Source organism: Pseudorasbora parva, chromosome 2 (genome assembly GCF_024679245.1).
Source record: "Pseudorasbora parva isolate DD20220531a chromosome 2, ASM2467924v1, whole genome shotgun sequence".
NCBI classification, from domain to species: domain Eukaryota; kingdom Metazoa; phylum Chordata; class Actinopteri; order Cypriniformes; family Gobionidae; genus Pseudorasbora; species Pseudorasbora parva.
This window is the reverse complement of record NC_090173.1, coordinates 7,432,928-7,450,427: the sequence shown is the minus strand read 5'-3', so window position 1 is coordinate 7,450,427 and position 17,500 is coordinate 7,432,928. Positions and strand designations below refer to the sequence as shown.

Here is a 17,500-nt window from a genome sequence, read left to right as displayed (position 1 = left end):
CCCCATCCTAAAACTACTGCCCTCGTTTGCAGACGAGTCAAGCTTCACTCACGGCGACCCCATCCTAAAACTACTGCCCTCGTTTACAGACGAGTCAAGCTTCACTCACGGCAACCCCATCCTAAAACTACTGCCCTCGTTTACAGACGAGTCAAGCTTCACTCACGGCGACCCGATCCTAAAACTACTGCCCTCGTTTACAGACGAGTCAAGCTTCACTCACGGCGACCCCATCCTAAAACTACTGCCCTCGTTTGCCGACGAGTCAAGCTTCACTCACGGCGACCCCATCCTAAAACTACTGCCCTCGTTTGCCGACGAGTCAAGCTTCACTCACGGCGACCCCATCCTAAAACTACTGCCCTCGTTTGCCGACGAGTCAAGCTTCACTCACGGCGACCCCATCCTAAAACTACTGCCCTCGTTTGCCGACGAGTCAAGCTTCACTCACGGCGACCCCATCCTAAAACTACTGCCCTCGTTTGCAGACGAGTCAAGCTTCACTCACGGCGACCCCATCCTAAAACTACTGCCCTCGTTTGCAGACGAGTCAAGCTTCACTCACGGCGACCCCATCCTAAAACTACTGCCCTCGTTTGCAGACGAGTCAAGCTTCACTCACGGCGACCCCATCCTAAAACTACTGCCCTCGTTTGCAGACGAGTCAAGCTTCACTCACGGCGACCCCATCCTAAAACTACTGCCCTCGTTTACAGACGAGTCAAGCTTCACTCACGGCGACCCCATCCTAAAACTACTGCCCTCGTTTGCCGACGAGTCAAGCTTCACTCACGGCGACCCCATCCTAAAACTACTGCCCTCGTTTGCCGACGAGTCAAGCTTCACTCACGGCGACCCCATCCTAAAACTACTGCCCTCGTTTGCCGACGAGTCAAGCTTCACTCACGGCGACCCCATCCTAAAACTACTGCCCTCGTTTGCCGACGAGTCAAGCTTCACTCACGGCGACCCCATCCTAAAACTACTGCCCTCGTTTGCAGACGAGTCAAGCTTCACTCACGGCGACCCCATCCTAAAACTACTGCCCTCGTTTGCAGACGAGTCAAGCTTCACTCACGGCGACCCCATCCTAAAACTACTGCCCTCGTTTGCAGACGAGTCAAGCTTCACTCACGGCGACCCCATCCTAAAACTACTGCCCTCGTTTGCAGACGAGTCAAGCTTCACTCACGGCGACCCCATCCTAAAACTACTGCCCTCGTTTGCAGACGAGTCAAGCTTCACTCACGGCGACCCCATCCTAAAACTACTGCCCTCGTTTGCAGACGAGTCAAGCTTCACTCACGGCGACCCCATCCTAAAACTACTGCCCTCGTTTGCAGACGAGTCAAGCTTCACTCACGGCGACCCCATCCTAAAACTACTGCCCTCGTTTGCAGACGAGTCAAGCTTCACTCACGGCGACCTCATCCTAAAACTACTGCCCTCGTTTGCAGACGAGTCAAGCTTCACTCACGGCGACCCCATCCTAAAACTACTGCCCTCGTTTGCAGACGAGTCAAGCTTCACTCACGGCGACCCCATCCTAAAACTACTGCCCTCGTTTGCAGACGAGTCAAGCTTCACTCACGGCGACCCCATCCTAAAACTACTGCCCTCGTTTGCAGACGAGTCAAGCTTCACTCACGGCGACCCCATCCTAAAACTACTGCCCTCGTTTGCAGACGAGTCAAGCTTCGCTCACGGCGACCCCATCCTAAAACTACTGCCCTCGTTTACAGACGAGTCAAGCTTCGCTCACGGCGACCCCATCCTAAAACTACTGCCCTCGTTTACAGACGAGTCAAGCTTCGCTCACGGCGACCCCATCCTAAAACTACTGCCCTCGTTTACAGACGAGTCAAGCTTCGCTCACGGCGACCCCATCCTAAAACTACTGCCCTCGTTTACAGACGAGTCAAGCTTCGCTCACGGCGACCCCATCCTAAAACTACTGCCCTCGTTTACAGACGAGTCAAGCTTCGCTCACGGCGACCCCATCCTAAAACTACTGCCCTCGTTTGCAGACGAGTCAAGCTTCACTCACGGCGACCCCATCCTAAAACTACTGCCCTCGTTTGCAGACGAGTCAAGCTTCACTCACGGCGACCCCATCCTAAAACTACTGCCCTCGTTTGCAGACGAGTCAAGCTTCACTCACGGCGACCCCATCCTAAAACTACTGCCCTCGTTTGCAGACGAGTCAAGCTTCACTCACGGCGACCCCATCCTAAAACTACTGCCCTCGTTTACAGACGAGTCAAGCTTCGCTCACGGCGACCCCATCCTAAAACTACTGCCCTCGTTTGCAGACGAGTCAAGCTTCGCTCACGGCGACCCCATCCTAAAACTACTGCCCTCGTTTACAGACGAGTCAAGCTTCACTCACGGCGACCCCATCCTAAAACTACTGCCCTCGTTTACAGACGAGTCAAGCTTCACTCACGGCGACCCCATCCTAAAACTACTGCCCTCGTTTACAGACGAGTCAAGCTTCACTCACGGCGACCCCATCCTAAAACTACTTCCCTCGTTTACAGACGAGTCAAGCTTCACTCACGGCGACCCCATCCTAAAACTACTGCCCTCGTTTACAGACGAGTCAAGCTTCACTCACGGCGACCCCATCCTAAAACTACTGCCCTCGTTTACAGACGAGTCAAGCTTCACTCACGGCGACCCCATCCTAAAACTACTGCCCTCGTTTACAGACGAGTCAAGCTTCACTCACGGCGACCCCATCCTAAAACTACTGCACTCGTTCACAGACGTGTCAAGCTTCACTCACGGCGACCCCATCCTAAAACTTCTGCCCTCGTTTACAGACGAGTCAAGCTTCCCTCACGGCGACCCCATCCTAAAACTACTGCCCTCGTTTACAGACGAGTCAAGCTTCACTCACGGCGACCCCATCCTAAAACTACTGCCCTCGTTTACAGACGAGTCAAGCTTCACTCACGGCCACCCCATCCTAAAACTACTGCCCTCGTTTACAGACGAGTCAAGCTTCACTCACGGCGACCCCATCCTAAAACTACTGCCCTCGTTTACAGACGAGTCAAGCTTCACTCACGGCGACCCCATCCTAAAACTACTGCCCTCGTTTACAGACGAGTCAAGCTTCACTCACGGCGACCCCATCCTAAAACTACTGCCCTCGTTTACAGACGAGTCAAGCTTCACTCACGGCGACCCCATCCTAAAACTACTGCCCTCGTTTACAGACGAGTCAAGCTTCACTCACGGCGACCCCATCCTAAAACTACTGCCCTCGTTTACAGACGAGTCAAGCTTCACTCACGGCGACCCCATCCTAAAACTACTGCACTCGTTTACAGACGAGTCAAGCTTCACTCACGGCGACCCCATCCTAAAACTACTGCACTCGTTCACAGACGTGTCAAGCTTCACTCACGGCGACCCAATCCTAAAACTACTGCCCTCGTTTACAGACGAGTCAAGCTTCGCTCACGGCGACCCCATCCTAAAACTACTGCAATCGTTCACAGACGAGTCAAGCTTCGCTCACGGCGACCCCATCCTAAAACTACTGCACTCGTTCACAGACGAGTCAAGCTTCGCTCACGGCGACCCCATCCTAAAACTACTGCCCTCGTTTACAGACGAGTCAAGCTTCGCTCACGGCGACCCCATCCTAAAACTACTGCCCTCGTTTACAGACGAGTCAAGCTTCACTCACGGCGACCCCATCCTAAAACTACTGCACTCGTTTACAGACGAGTCAAGCTTCACTCACGGCGACCCCACCCTAAAACTACTGCACTCGTTCACAGACGAGTCAAGCTTCACTCACGGCGACCCCATCCTAAAACTACTGCCCTCGTTTACAGACGAGTCAAGCTTCACTCACGGCGACCCCATCCTAAAACTACTGCACTCGTTTACAGACGAGTCAAGCTTCGCTCACAGCGACCCCATCTTAAAACTACTGCACTCGTTTACAGACGAGTCAAGCTTCACTCACAGCGACCCCATCCTAAAACTACTGCACTCGTTTACAGACGAGTCAAGCTTCGCTCACAGCGACCCCATCCTAAAACTACTGCACTCGTTTACAGACGAGTCAAGCTTCACTCACGGCGACCCCATCCTAAAACTACTGCCCTCGTTCACAGACGAGTCAAGCTTCACTCACGGCGACCCCATCCTAAAACTACTGCCCTCGTTTACAGACGAGTCAAGCTTCACTCACCGCGACCCCATCCTAAAACTACTGCACTCGTTTACAGACGAGTCAAGCTTCACTCACGGCGACCCCATCCTAAAACTACTGCCCTCGTTTACAGACGAGTCAAGCTTCACTCACGGCGACCCCATCCTAAAACTACTGCCCTCGTTTACAGACGAGTCAAGCTTCACTCACGGCGACCCCATCCTAAAACTACTGCACTTGTTCACAGACGAGTCAAGCTTCACTCACGGCGACACCATCCTAAAACTCAATTAATAAACTAGATTATTGTGCTCATTTATAGATGTGTCAAGAACTGAATGTTGTTCAAGAGTCAAACTTTTGTGCTTTTTTTAACTCACAAATGCACATTTCTCAGTGATTTCTAAAAAATAATAATAATAGAAAGTAATGTAATCTTTTAAGATTTTATTACTATACATACATACTGTACATACATATGTTTTTTTTGTATTTAACATTGACTCTTTTTCATTTACAAGAATATTTATTTTTTAAATATTTTACATGACTTTTAATGATCTTATTCATTTCCATAACTTTTTAGTTTCATACATTTTTATGACATGTTGAGATACATTTTCATAAGTAATATATGTTTATCTATTTGCAATGTTAACAAATACATGGAGCTTGGGATCCTGGTTGTCCAATAAAATGGACAGAATTAATCATTAAAATATGATATACCCGTGACAGTTTACATATAGAATTTTAGCTGTTTTAGTTTATTTTAATTTTGTTTAGTAGACATTTATATGTTAAATTTATACTGTAACAGATGCTAACAGATGTGTGTGTGTGTGTGTGTGTGTGTGTGTGTGTGTGTGTGTGTGTGTGTGTGTGTGTGTGTGTGTGTGTGTGTGTGTGTGTGTGTGTGTGTGTGTGCGTGTGTGTTTGTAGTCTCATCTGTCGTTGTTCAGTGAGGATCAGTGTTTCGGGCCGTGCTGTTCTGTTGATCTGAGTCCTGGTCCAATCAACTTCAGACTTCAAAAGGTCAGAGTTCACATGCACGCGCACACACACACACACACGCACGCACACGCACGCACACGCACACACACACGTATGTGTTCTTGATCCCTCATATTGTTATTGTGTTTTTACAGTCGACCTCTCAGATCTGTGAGCAGTCTGAAGGTAAGTGTGTGTGTGTGTGTGTGTGTGCGCGTGTGTGTGTGTGTGTGTGTGTGTGTGAGAAACACTGGTCACTGATGTGTGTGCGTGCGTGCGCGCGCGCGCGCGTGTGTGTGTGTGTGTGTGTGTGTGTGTGTGTGTGTGTGTGTGGTTTCAGTGATATTATCACCTGAGTACAAAACTTGAACTAAATAACGTTTTGCTAATGTTCTAAAAACGTTGAGGAACATTCCATTTTAGAATTGTGACAACATTTGTATAACGTTACATTTTCTCTGATGTTCTGAAAGAAGTTCTGAGATGAACATTCAAACTCAAACTTGACTTGTCGAGACGGAGGAGTGGAAACTAGCAAACCACATAAACGAGAACCGACAAGGAACTGAACTAAAACAGGAGCAAAGATACACATGGCAAACAGAACCAAACACAAGTGATACTAATCAGCAGTATTAGAGCACACGGAATCTGCGCGCGATTGTAATGCCCGTCGTTTGAGAAGCAAACACAATTTCCTGTGTGATGGTGAGGGGTTGTGGGCTGTGCTAATTAATGTGAATTTTTTTTTAGTGAGAGAGTGATATTTTAAAATGTCTAAAATAAAATTAACCTCAGAGGAGTTAAGGAAATGTCACTTGTCTACAAAAAGAACTTAATTATAGCTATTAAAATGTGTTCGTTTATTTACTTCAGTAGGTACTTATTTATTTTGCTCTGTTGTTGAATGATATGAAATTGTTTTTCTCAGACGCTTTGGTACGTTTCTCAGATCAGAATTGAAATTCTCAAAACTACCTGTTCAGTTCTCACATCATTGTGTCTCTTGTGCACATCAAAAAAGCAGTTTCTCATTTCTTTGAACGAGTTGCAAATGCTTTGGTACATCCGTGCCAATGATTATGGACAATTCTCTGCTGTTTCCTACATTATCCGTTGCTTAAGCATAAGTCGTTACATGCAAAATGGTTGAATAAGTTATCATAATATGTCAAGCATATTTCTATACTTTCTATATTTCCATTAGACTTTTTTCTAAATCTGTCCTGCATTGGTAAATTGCTCCGAGATAAATCTTGACTTTCTCTAACGAAGGTGCTTCTCATGAAACATCAACTAGCAGATATATATATATATATATCTACAGCACCGCATGTACAGTTTTTCCTATTTCAGGAAATAGAAAATTTTACATTTCTTCTCTAGGTTTTTTTGTGTGCACTAAGTACACTAAGATGTAACTTACAATTGACAATAATTGTCATCAAAACTTTAGCCGTAGTTTCCATCAGAACATCCCTCCAGAGTAAACTGTTAAATTGCCAACATGGCTAAACAATCTGACTGTCTTATCCGTACACAATGACACAAGGACTTTCACTTGACACAGATATTTCCTTCTGATAGATGAACTAAGGATTTTGAGTAAGAGAGTGGCTTTTGCAGGTTATCCACAGTGTTTTGCTATTTATACAAATTGTTTTGAGAAATCCACTTACCGTTTTGCAAATTGTGAGTTTGATTCGAGAAATGCACCAAAGCCACTGAGAAAAACTGTAATGAATTGTCTACAATATAATTGATAAATTAATATTTTCTCCATCTTTTAGTGGATGCAGCCTGCAATAAGAGAGATCAAGCTTTGTTTAAAAAAAAAACATTGAACATTAACATTCTATTTGGAGTTGTATTGTAAACCTTAAATAAAAGTTAAGAAGTGAATATTTTATATTTTATTTATAATGCTTTCAGTTCTTACATTTTTAGTTCCAAAATCTTTTTAACACATTTAAAGCCATTCCACAGAATTCCACAGATTTTACAAAAAAATCTGCGCAGAAATCACAAAAACATTCCAGAGATTCCGTGTGGCCCTGCTAATACGTAACCATAGACACAAACAAGGAACATAATCAGAAACCAAGAAACCAAAACTAAACATCTCAGGAAAACTGCTGAGAACGTTTCCGGTCGGCTGGGTTAATAACTGAAGAACAGTGACACTGTTATCGAACTGAACGAATCAACACTGAACTGAATAATGACTCTATTGTAGACCTATTTTACAGCTCAAATCGATTTTGTTTAGTAATTCATTGATGATTTTCGCAACATTATCATTTATTTCCCAGGGATCCGGGAATGTAATCAAAAGTAAGGGATAATGTCCACCCAGCCGGTTGTTATCGCAGAATAAACCCCGCCAGAGTGATCAGGACCCCGACGTGAAGCGGAGCGTCACTCTGAAGGGGTTTATTCTGAGATAACAACCGGCTGGGTGTACATTATCCCGCTTATTACACGGCTACTAGTCTCAAATAAATTAGACACTAAATATTGTCTCGAGATTAAATATTTTATTAGCTCTTACGCAAAGCTTCTGCGAAGAAAAACAGTTCCAACCTGCTTTAAGCCTTTATCTATTGCTGCTAAATGTTGAAAATGAATGCTGAAAGGGTTAGTTCACCCAAAAATGAAACCAAGCCTATGATTTACTCACCCTCAGGTCATTATAGGTGTTTATGACATTCTTCTGTCAGACAAATACAATCAGAGTTATATTTAAAAAGTCCAGGCTAACGTTAATCCCAGCAGTAGTTGTAGTTGTGTTTGAAGTCCATAAAAAATGCAGCTGTCCGTCAAATAACGTGCTCCACACGACTCCGATGGGTTAATAGAGCCTTCTGATTCCAATCGATGCGTTTGTGTCAGAAAAATATCTATATTTAAAACGTTATAAAGGAAACCTGCCTTGAAGTCTTCCATTGTAACCCACGGCTGTTTAAGCCACAAGATGGCGCCAGCGTTAAGCACAGAAGTAGTACCGGTCAAGATAACTCGCAGTACCCGGATGAGCGGTGTGTTATCTGGAAATAACATACCACTGGAATGCGCGATTGACCAATCAGAATCAAGTATTTCACAGAGCCGTGTAATAACTTTGGCTAACTTTCTGGCAAGGTTCTCTCAAAGTTATGAACGTTCTTCCAGTAACCTTTATTGACATTTAAACATTTAAAAACTGGACATTCTGACAACTTTTTTTTCATTAAGTTATGGAAATGTAATTCCTGAAAGTTCCGAGAATGTCCAGTTTTTTAAATGTTAATGGGAATGTCATGAAAACATTTTTGTTTTTTTATCAGAACATGAGAACATGTTTTTTTGAACTGATGGTGTTGTGTTTGTGTCCCAGATTCTTGCGGCTCAAATTCCGAGGAGAATCTGCTGACGCCGGTGAATAATTTGGATCATTTTAAGATGCGATCATTTTAAGATGCGCAGATGAATGTGTGGTGAGATGAAACCTCACTGTATGTGTTGTGATTGTGCAGGAGTGTAACACGGAGAGGGACATCAACAGACTCTCCACATTCCCGTTTCCTCCCTGCATGAACTCCATCAACCGCAGAGTAAACGTGGAGTAAGAGAGAAGTAAATCAATGAATGTGATTCGCTGAATCGTGATTCGCTGGCTGCTCACTGTCTGCGTGTGTTTGCAGGTTTGATCTGAACTCTTGGGGGAGCGACGAGAACGAGACTCATCCAGGTGTGTGTGATACAGCCGTCTGTATGTATGTGCATCTTCCTCCAAGATGAGAGAGAAAAAAACGATTCTTTCTTCAACGACTCTGAATCAATTCATATGAACTGCAGAATTGATTCTGAGCTTCATTTTTGCTATGCGATGTCACTTATATTTTCTGCTTACTCCCCCCCCCCCCCCTGAATTAATATGTAAACTAATGTACATTTTGAAAAGGTTAAAGCTAATTATTAGGCCATTAACAGGCACAGCATATTAAATATGTTACATGAAGAGTTCAAATTGACATTGTGACAGAAAGTCATTTTTTGACTGTTTTCAATTTAAATTTATTAATCTCTTAATTTAGACTTTTTTTTATCTCATACGATTAAGTATATCAATTTCAACTTCTTATTTCATAATTAGGATTTACTTTGTCATAATTTTGACTTTTTATCTCATAATCCCGATTTATGTCAAAATTTCGTCCTTTGCCATAATTTTGACTTTTTATCTCATAATCACAATTTGTCATAATTTCGTCTTTGTCAAAATGTGTACTTTTTATTTCATAACCACGATTTATGTCATAAATTTGTCTTTGTCATAATTTTGAATTTTTATCTCATTCACGATTTATGTCATAAATTCGTCTTTGTTATAATTTTGACTTTTTATCTCATATTCACGATTTATGTCATAATTTCGTCTTTGTCATAATTTTGACTTTTTATTTCATAACCACGATTTGTCATAAATTTGTCTTTGTCATAATTTTGACTTTTTATCTCATAATCAAGATTTCTGTCATAATTTCGTCTTTGTCCTAATTTTGACTTTTTGTCTCATAATCAAGATTTCTGTCATAATTTCGTCTTTGTCCTAATTTTGACTTTTTATTAGGGCTGTCAAATGATTAATCACAATTATTCACATTCAAACATAATAATTATTTTAATTATGTAATTGTATGTTTATAATAATGTATTGTAAAACAATGTAAAACAATGCCATAATTATGATGCACCAAAGCATGTTAATAAATTAAATATTTAAGGTAACAAAAAGGTTAAAAATAACTGTTCAATATTTACTCGTATTTTTCCCGCTAGGGAAAATTTGGTATTTTGACAAAAATGACATTTTTAATAATTTTGACAATTATAAGTAAACTAATTGAGGAAAAGTTGCGTGATGATGCTTTGATATGCTGTCTCTGTCCCTCTGTCTTTTTCACGATCAGTATGTGGACATGAAGTTTGTATACTAGCTGTTAGTAATATGTGTGTGTGTGTGTGTGTGTGTGTGTGTGTGTGTGTGTGTGTGTGTGTTGTAGAGGATTTAGACTCGTGTCTGTTGAGTTCGTGGAGTTCCCTGCCATCTCAACTCTTTCCTCCTGATGTGATCACCGTGACACCGACCCTCCTGATCGAACCTTCCTCATCCTCATCCTCACCGTGGTACAAGCTCTTCATCACCACTGGAGTCCGGCTGCTTTCACACTAGATTCGCCTTCCCTTTATCAGGGTTTAGTAAACTCTAAACTCTCCTCAACTGCGTCTCGTTCCTTTCTCAGCTCGGCTCCAGCGCTCTCCTCTTCGCCCAGAAGCATCAGTCTGGCCAATGACATCACCATCGTCGGGGGCAACCGGACGGGCGTGTTCGTGCAGACGGTGAAGGCGGGGTCGGCCGCGGAGCGATGCGGTCTGAAGGAGGGCAGTGAACTCCTGGAGGTGAGAGGCTGCTAACTGCTTCCTGTCAGACAGGAAGTTCCTCCTTCACTGAAACACAAGCTCAAGATTATGGCAGCCCGTTTCCGCCACTAAATAACAAAATAAAAAGAGCAACTGCGACTTTTTATCTCAGTATTCTGACTTTTTTTCTCACAATTGTGAGTTATAAGTCAGAATTCTGAGATTTAGAGTCGCAATTGCGTGATATAAAGGCAGAATTATTTCTCAGTCAGAAGTGTGATTAAGAATTGTGACTTTATATTACGCAATTGTGACTTTAAATCACATTATTGTGACTTTATATCTCAGAATTGTGACTTTATATTACGCAATTGTGACTTTATATCACATTATTGTGACTTTATATCTCAGAATTGTGACTTTATATTACGCAATTGTGACTTTATATCACAGAATTGGGACTTTATATCACGCAATTGTGAGAAAAAAAGTCAGAAATGTGAGATAAAAAGTTGTAATTACTCTTTTTATTCTTTTATTTAGTGGTGTCAACGGGCTTCCATACAAGATTGAGGGTGACCAGAATCAAGAGTTACACTAATCTAATCACAAATCACAACTTCGAAATCTTTAGTTATAAGAAGATGCTTTAACTTATAGATCTGAATGATAGATCAGTAATCGGTGTGTCAAAAATAGCGTCAAAGTTCACGCTGGTTGAGAGAGGAGCTAACTGGGCTTCCAGAGCAGGGGAGGAACGTGCAGAACAACCTCTGGTTTATCCTCATGTAGCTGCAGAAAAGGATTTGTCATCCACCTCTTGATATCATTCACACGTCAATAACACATTGAATGAAACGGGGGTGTCAAGCATTACAGGAAGTTAAAAGTGAGAATCGTCTGCTTAACAGTGATAAGAAATATTGTATTTCTGAAAAATGTGGGCCAAGGGAAACATATAAAGGGAAAACAACGAAGGTCCCAAAACAGATCCCTGGGGTACACCACACAAGACATGCGCAGATGATGAGGAAAAAGCTTTATTCACAGATAAATTCCCATTCTTGAGGTATGAAGCAAACCACTGTAATACAGTGCCTGTATCACGGTGAAAATAATGCATATCTAGTAAACAACTGTGATTGGTCCATCCTGACCAGGGATTTGGACCTGAATAATGATGAAGACAATAGATATTGAATTAAAAATTCACATTGAGTATCTCAAATTGTAGGTTTATTTATTAGATTCATTGTACCTGACCAATCATGATGTCTAAGCCCCGCCCCTTTCCATGAACCCTTATGATCATTTGAATGCTTGTTTTGTTGTGTGTCAGCTGGACCAGGTGTTGTTGGGCGAGGCCCGTGTTCGTCTCAGTCAGTGTACGGCTGAAGTGGCTCATTTCTCACTGCAGTGGTGGACCGAACCGAACGCACTCAAATACACACACAACCAGGAGGGTGAGAGACAAACATCCTCTAACATCTGTAGTTCACTACACAACGTGATGCTTTCACTCAAGTATTTGTGTCTTGATTTCCAGGAAAAAACATTCGAACCTTCTCAGATCCAAAAACATTTACTAGTGAAGCAAAATGACGCAATATATTAAGTGTATTCAAACAAGAACAAATATCTACCAGTGGGGTCAGAAAAATGAACTTGATTCAAAAGGCAAAAACGATTATTTTTCTGACTCCATTTGGTTTAATCATGCGCTCACTTCAGCTTTATCAGTTTATCTTCATACCGGAGAACAAGACTAAAATACCGATGAAAGATGATCTTTGTTTGCAGTGATGTTGAAGTTTAGTTCTCCTGATAAAACTCCTAAACATCCTTTAAACAAGCAACACTGAGTGAGATTAATGTGATCGCAAAACAATGCATCTCATTAGGATGTTGTCTTTTTTTCTGTGTTTATATAATTTTATTGTAAATATTTTGCTGTGTAATTAATTTTTACTGTAAAACAGTAGTTAATTAAAGAGAAACATATATGCAGAGAGAGAGAGATCAGAATTTATATATCAGCAATGTCATAAGATCTTTGTTTATTTAGATAAAGATCGATTATTATCTAATTCAATATGTTTTGTTTCAGGTTACTCTCGTTTATTGGCTGAACTCTCGTCTCCATCCTTCACCGGCGCCGACTCGTTCTATGTGCGCGTGAACCTTGACCTCAGTTCCCACGGCGACCCGCTGTGTCTCAGGGTTCGCTGTGATGACGTTTTGCACGTCACTGACACGCGTTATAACGGCAAATATCAGTGGCGCTGCGTTCGTGTGGACAAACACACGGGGGCGCCACTGCAGGGCGGAGCTGTGCCCAACTACAACAGGTACACAAAAACACACACTGAACACTTAAATATTATGAGGAATTTAAATAAAATAATACTTCTGACCATAAAGGCCCGTTCACACCAAAAATTATAATTACAAAGAAAACGTCTCGGTTACGTATGTAACCCTCGTTCCCTGAAGGAGGGAACGGAGACGTACGTCAGAACTGAACCGACGAATGGGATCTTACTTTAGAGACCAATCCTACTTCGAGCATCTAACAACGAGCCAATGAAATTTGGCATGCGATCACGCATTCCACGCTCCGCCCCGCAGCGCGGGTATAAATAGGAAGTGGAATGGTAGATCAGCGCTTTTTCTGCTGAGGAGCCGAAAGGTGACCGGACTCCCAGCGGAAGCACAGCATCTGGCGACGGGACGTACGTCTCCGTTCCCTCCTTCAGGGAACGAGGGTTACATACGTAACCGAGACGTTCCCTTTCAGTCGGTCACGTTCGACGTACGTCAGAACTGAACCGACGAATGGGATCCCTATGGAAAACGCCAGGATGCTGGCCCTTCCAGCGTCCTGCTTGAGCGCACTGCACCGTCTAGTATGGTACGGAAGTCAGGGCTCTAAGCAGGGAGTACAGTCACTGCTGTTTCTGCAAGACCCACTCAGAATGACTATTGGATAACGCTGGGAAAGCGTGCCTACCTCGTACTTGAGAGAGAGGGTACGCTGCGGGGCCACGTCCTTCAGGGAAGGAGAGGTGGCAGAATACACATAAGGACTAACCTGGCAGGGTAGTGCAACATATGGCAGTCTCTGGGGTGGTTCCAGCCTGACTGAAGGGGGGAAAGAACACGCCCAGAGACGACAGAGCGGGCTCTGTCGAGGGAAAGACACGGGGCTAGCCCGAAGGGTAGCTGGTACCGTGGAAGAATACACATATGGGGTTGCCGTGAGGGAACCGCTACATATGGAACCCAGCCTACAGCCACGTTTCACAAGCATACGGGTGCAGGCCTGGCGTCAGACGGTCCGCAACGTCTGACACCGGAGGGGTGACGGAGGAGCTCGACAGGGTTAGCCGGTTTCCCGGGGAACACAACTGGAGACAATAGACGCACGTATCCGGCCCAGAGGGCGGGAGTGGCGTTTCGCAAGCCGACACTTAGAACGGGCACTTAGCGCTCCTGGCCCCTGGGGGCGAGGATGCGGGAAGATACCGGCTCTACACGTAAGCTATAGAATCTAGCAAACGTGTTAGGTGTCGCCCAGCCCGCAGCTCTACATATGTCTGTCAGCGAGGCGCCTTGAGCCAGCGCCCAGGAAGAAGCAACACTCCGAGTGGAGTGAGCTCTTACACCGAACGGGCAAGGCACGTCTTGGGACTGGTAGGCCAAGACTATAGCATCCACTATCCAGTGGGCTAACCTCTGCTTGGAGACAGCCTTCCCCTTCTGCTGGCCTCCGTAACAGACGAAGAGTTGCTCTGAGGTCCAAAGGCTTTGGGTCCGGTCAACGTAAGCGCGAAGAGCGCGGACCGGACACAACAAAGCCAGGGCTGGGTCTGCCTCCTCCGAAGGCAGCGCTTGCAGGTTCACCACCTGATCCCGGAAGGGAGTGGTAGGAACCTTGGGCACATATCCGGGCCGGGGTCTCAGGACAACGTGAGAGTTACCCGGCCCGAACTCTAGGCACGATTCGTTGACCGAAAGTGCATGCAGGTCCCCTACCCTCTTGATCGAGGCCAATGCCGTCAGGAGCACTGTCTTCATTGACAAGATTTTCAACTCACAAGACGCCAAAGGCTCGAAGGGAGGGCTCTGAAGTGCTCGGAGCACTAGAGCTAAGTCCCAAGAGGGTATCGAGGATGGACGAGGAGGATTTAGTCTCCTCGCACCTCTGAGGAACCTGACGACTAGGTCGTGCTTCCCCACGGACTTACCTTCTACTACATCATGGTACACTGCTATTGCTGCAGCATATACCTTGAGGGTGGAGGGAGACAGCCTTCTCTCCAACCCATCTTGCAGGAAGGAAAGCACGACACTGATCGAACACCTTCGGGGGTCTTCCCGGGAAGCGCACCACTCAACGAACAGGTTCCCCTTCAGAGCATAGAGGCGCCTCGTAGAGGGGGCTCTAGCTGAAGCGATGGTATCTACGACAGCTTGTGGTAGTCCATCTAGAACCTCCGCGTCCCGTCCAGGGACCAGACATGAAGATTCCAGAGGTCTGGACGCGGGTGCCATAGTGTGCCCCGTCCCTGAGAAAGAAGGTCCTTCCTCAGGGGAATCGGCCAAGGAGGGGCTGTCGAGAGGAGTGTGAGTTCTGGGAACCAGGTCCGGTTGGGCCAATACGGCGCAACTAACAAGACCTGCTCCTCGTCCTCCCTGACCTTGCACAGAGTCTGTGCAAGAAGGCTCACTGGGGGAAACGCATACTTGCGTAGGTCCCGGGGCCAGCTGTGCGCCAGTGCATCTATGCCGAGGGTACCCCCGGTCAGGGAATAGTACCACTGGCAATGGGTCGAGTCCGGAGAGGCAAACAGGTCGACCTGTGCGGCTCCGAACTGGTCCCATATCAGCTGGACCGCCTGGGGGTTGGGTTGTCCCCCTCTCCCGGAGGTGTCGGCTGACGAGAGAGCTCGTCGGCTGTCTGGTTCAGCACACCAGGGACATGAATGGCCCGAAGCGACCTCAGCTGCTTCTGACTCCACAGGAGGAGGTGGCGGGCGAGTTGGAGCAGACGACGGGAGCGTAGACCACCCTGACGGTTGATGTACGCAACGGCCGTGGTGCTGTCCGTACGGACCAGTACACGCTTGCCACGCAGCGGCCCCTTGAGGCGGCGGAGTGCCAGATGTACTGCCAGTAACTCGAGGCAATTGATATGCCAATGCAATTGCGGCCCCGTCCACAGACCAGCAACTGCATGCCCGTTGTACGTGGCCCCCCAGCCCGTGGTGGAGGCATCCGTGAATAGCACAGCATGCCTGGACACTTGTTCTAGGGGCACCCCGGCCCGGAGAAACGAAGTGCTGGACCACGGGCTGAAGGTTTGGCGGCAGTAAGGAGTCACTGGGACCCGGTACTGCCCGCTCTGCCACGCCCACCTCGGGACTCGGCCATTGAGCCAGCGTTGAAGCGGTCTCATATGAAGCAATCCGAGCGGCGTGACCGCGGCTGCAGATGCCATATGCCCCAGGAGCCTCTGAAAGAATTTCAGTGGGACCGCTGTCCTGCTCTTGAACATATTCAAGCAGTTCAACACCGACTGGACTTGCTCCTCGGAGAGGCGCGCAGTCCGGTTGACCGAGTCCAGCTCCATACCGAGATAAGAGATCCTCTGTGTAGGACAGAGTTTGCTCTTCTCTCGGTTGACCCGAAGGCCCAACTGGCTGAGGTGACTGAGCACCAAGTCCCTGTGTTCGCACAACTGGTCCTTCGACTGGGCTAGGATCAGCCAATCGTCGAGGTAGTTGAGAATCCGAACGCCGCGTTCTCAGAACGGAACAATGGCTGCCTCCGCGACCCTCGTAAAGACGCGGGGCGACAGGGACAGCCCGAAGGGCAGGACCTTGTACTGATATGCTTTCCCCTCGAACGCCAAACGTAGGAACGGTCTGTGTTGAGGGAGAAAGACACATTGAAGTACGCATCCTTCAGGTCGATCGCTGCAAACCAATCCTGGGGACGGATGCATTGGAAAATGCGTTTCTGCGTCAACATCCTGAACGGGAGCTTGTGCAGGGCCCGATTCAGAACTCGCAGGTCCATATCGGCTCATATATTCATATCGGCTGGAGGAACCGGCTCGATCGCGTCCTTCGCCAGTAGGACCTCGATCTCTGACCTCAAGACCTGAGCATCGCTGCTTCGCACGGAGGTGAAGAGGATGCCCCTGTACTTGGGCGGCCGGCGCGCGAACTGAATCGCGTAACCGAGTCTGATGGTACGGATGAGCCAGCAAGACGGCCCGGGGACCTAGCCAGGCCCCCAGAGACCGTGCAAGCGGGACCAACCGCACCACAGACGTGCCCGGGGTGGGGCAGCGAAGCGGAGTACTCTGGCCCGACTCGGGAGGCCCGGAGGCGGCCCGAAGTGTTGCCTGAGCACTCCTGGTTTGGACAGAGAGTGGGTGAGAAGGCCCGGGGGCGTCCTCTGAGCCCACTCTGCTGCCCACTGCCCGGAGGCAGGAAAGTGAAGCACTCAGCCCCGACCCGGGAGGCCCGTGGGCGGCCCGGAGTGTTGACTGAGTGCTCACGAGAGAGGAAGTGTGTGGGTGAGAAGGCCCGGGGGCGTCCTCGAGGCCCACACAACTGCCCCCTGGCGACGGGAGGGTAGGAAAGGAGTGACAAGGCCCGTGGGCGTCGCACACTGCCAACCTGACCCTCTTGGGGCCCAGAGAGAGAGGAAACTGCTCTTAAAATGTGGGTACCGCTGGACTCCGGAGAGCCAGTGGCAGAACCGAAACCAGTCAGGGCCCCCCGGTCCTCCTCCGGGGGGGTGGGGGAGGGATGCGAACATCGTCTCCCCCGAGCAGCTCCTGTTCTCACTAGCCGGCCCGTCTCAGGGCCGCGTCCCCTTGCGCTTGCCTGCCGGTTAGCGGGCCCTGGACGGGTTGGG

The 17,500-nt window shown here is 46.9% G+C and overlaps 1 protein-coding gene across 1 annotated transcript in view; it reads left to right on the top strand.

The window, feature by feature from the left end:
* The window catches only part of zmp:0000000896 (caspase recruitment domain-containing protein 10), a 47,573-nt gene that overhangs the window by 20,765 nt on the left and 9,308 nt on the right, over positions 1–17,500 (top strand). Inside the window, exons 10-18 of the mRNA XM_067454964.1 lie at positions 5,117–5,209; positions 5,323–5,353; positions 8,544–8,584; positions 8,683–8,771; positions 8,851–8,897; positions 10,213–10,336; positions 10,453–10,609; positions 11,910–12,033; positions 12,678–12,918. Coding sequence (XP_067311065.1) covers positions 5,117–5,209; positions 5,323–5,353; positions 8,544–8,584; positions 8,683–8,771; positions 8,851–8,897; positions 10,213–10,336; positions 10,453–10,609; positions 11,910–12,033; positions 12,678–12,918 — 947 coding nt within the window. The remainder of the gene's footprint in view (positions 1–5,116; positions 5,210–5,322; positions 5,354–8,543; positions 8,585–8,682; positions 8,772–8,850; positions 8,898–10,212; positions 10,337–10,452; positions 10,610–11,909; positions 12,034–12,677; positions 12,919–17,500) is intronic.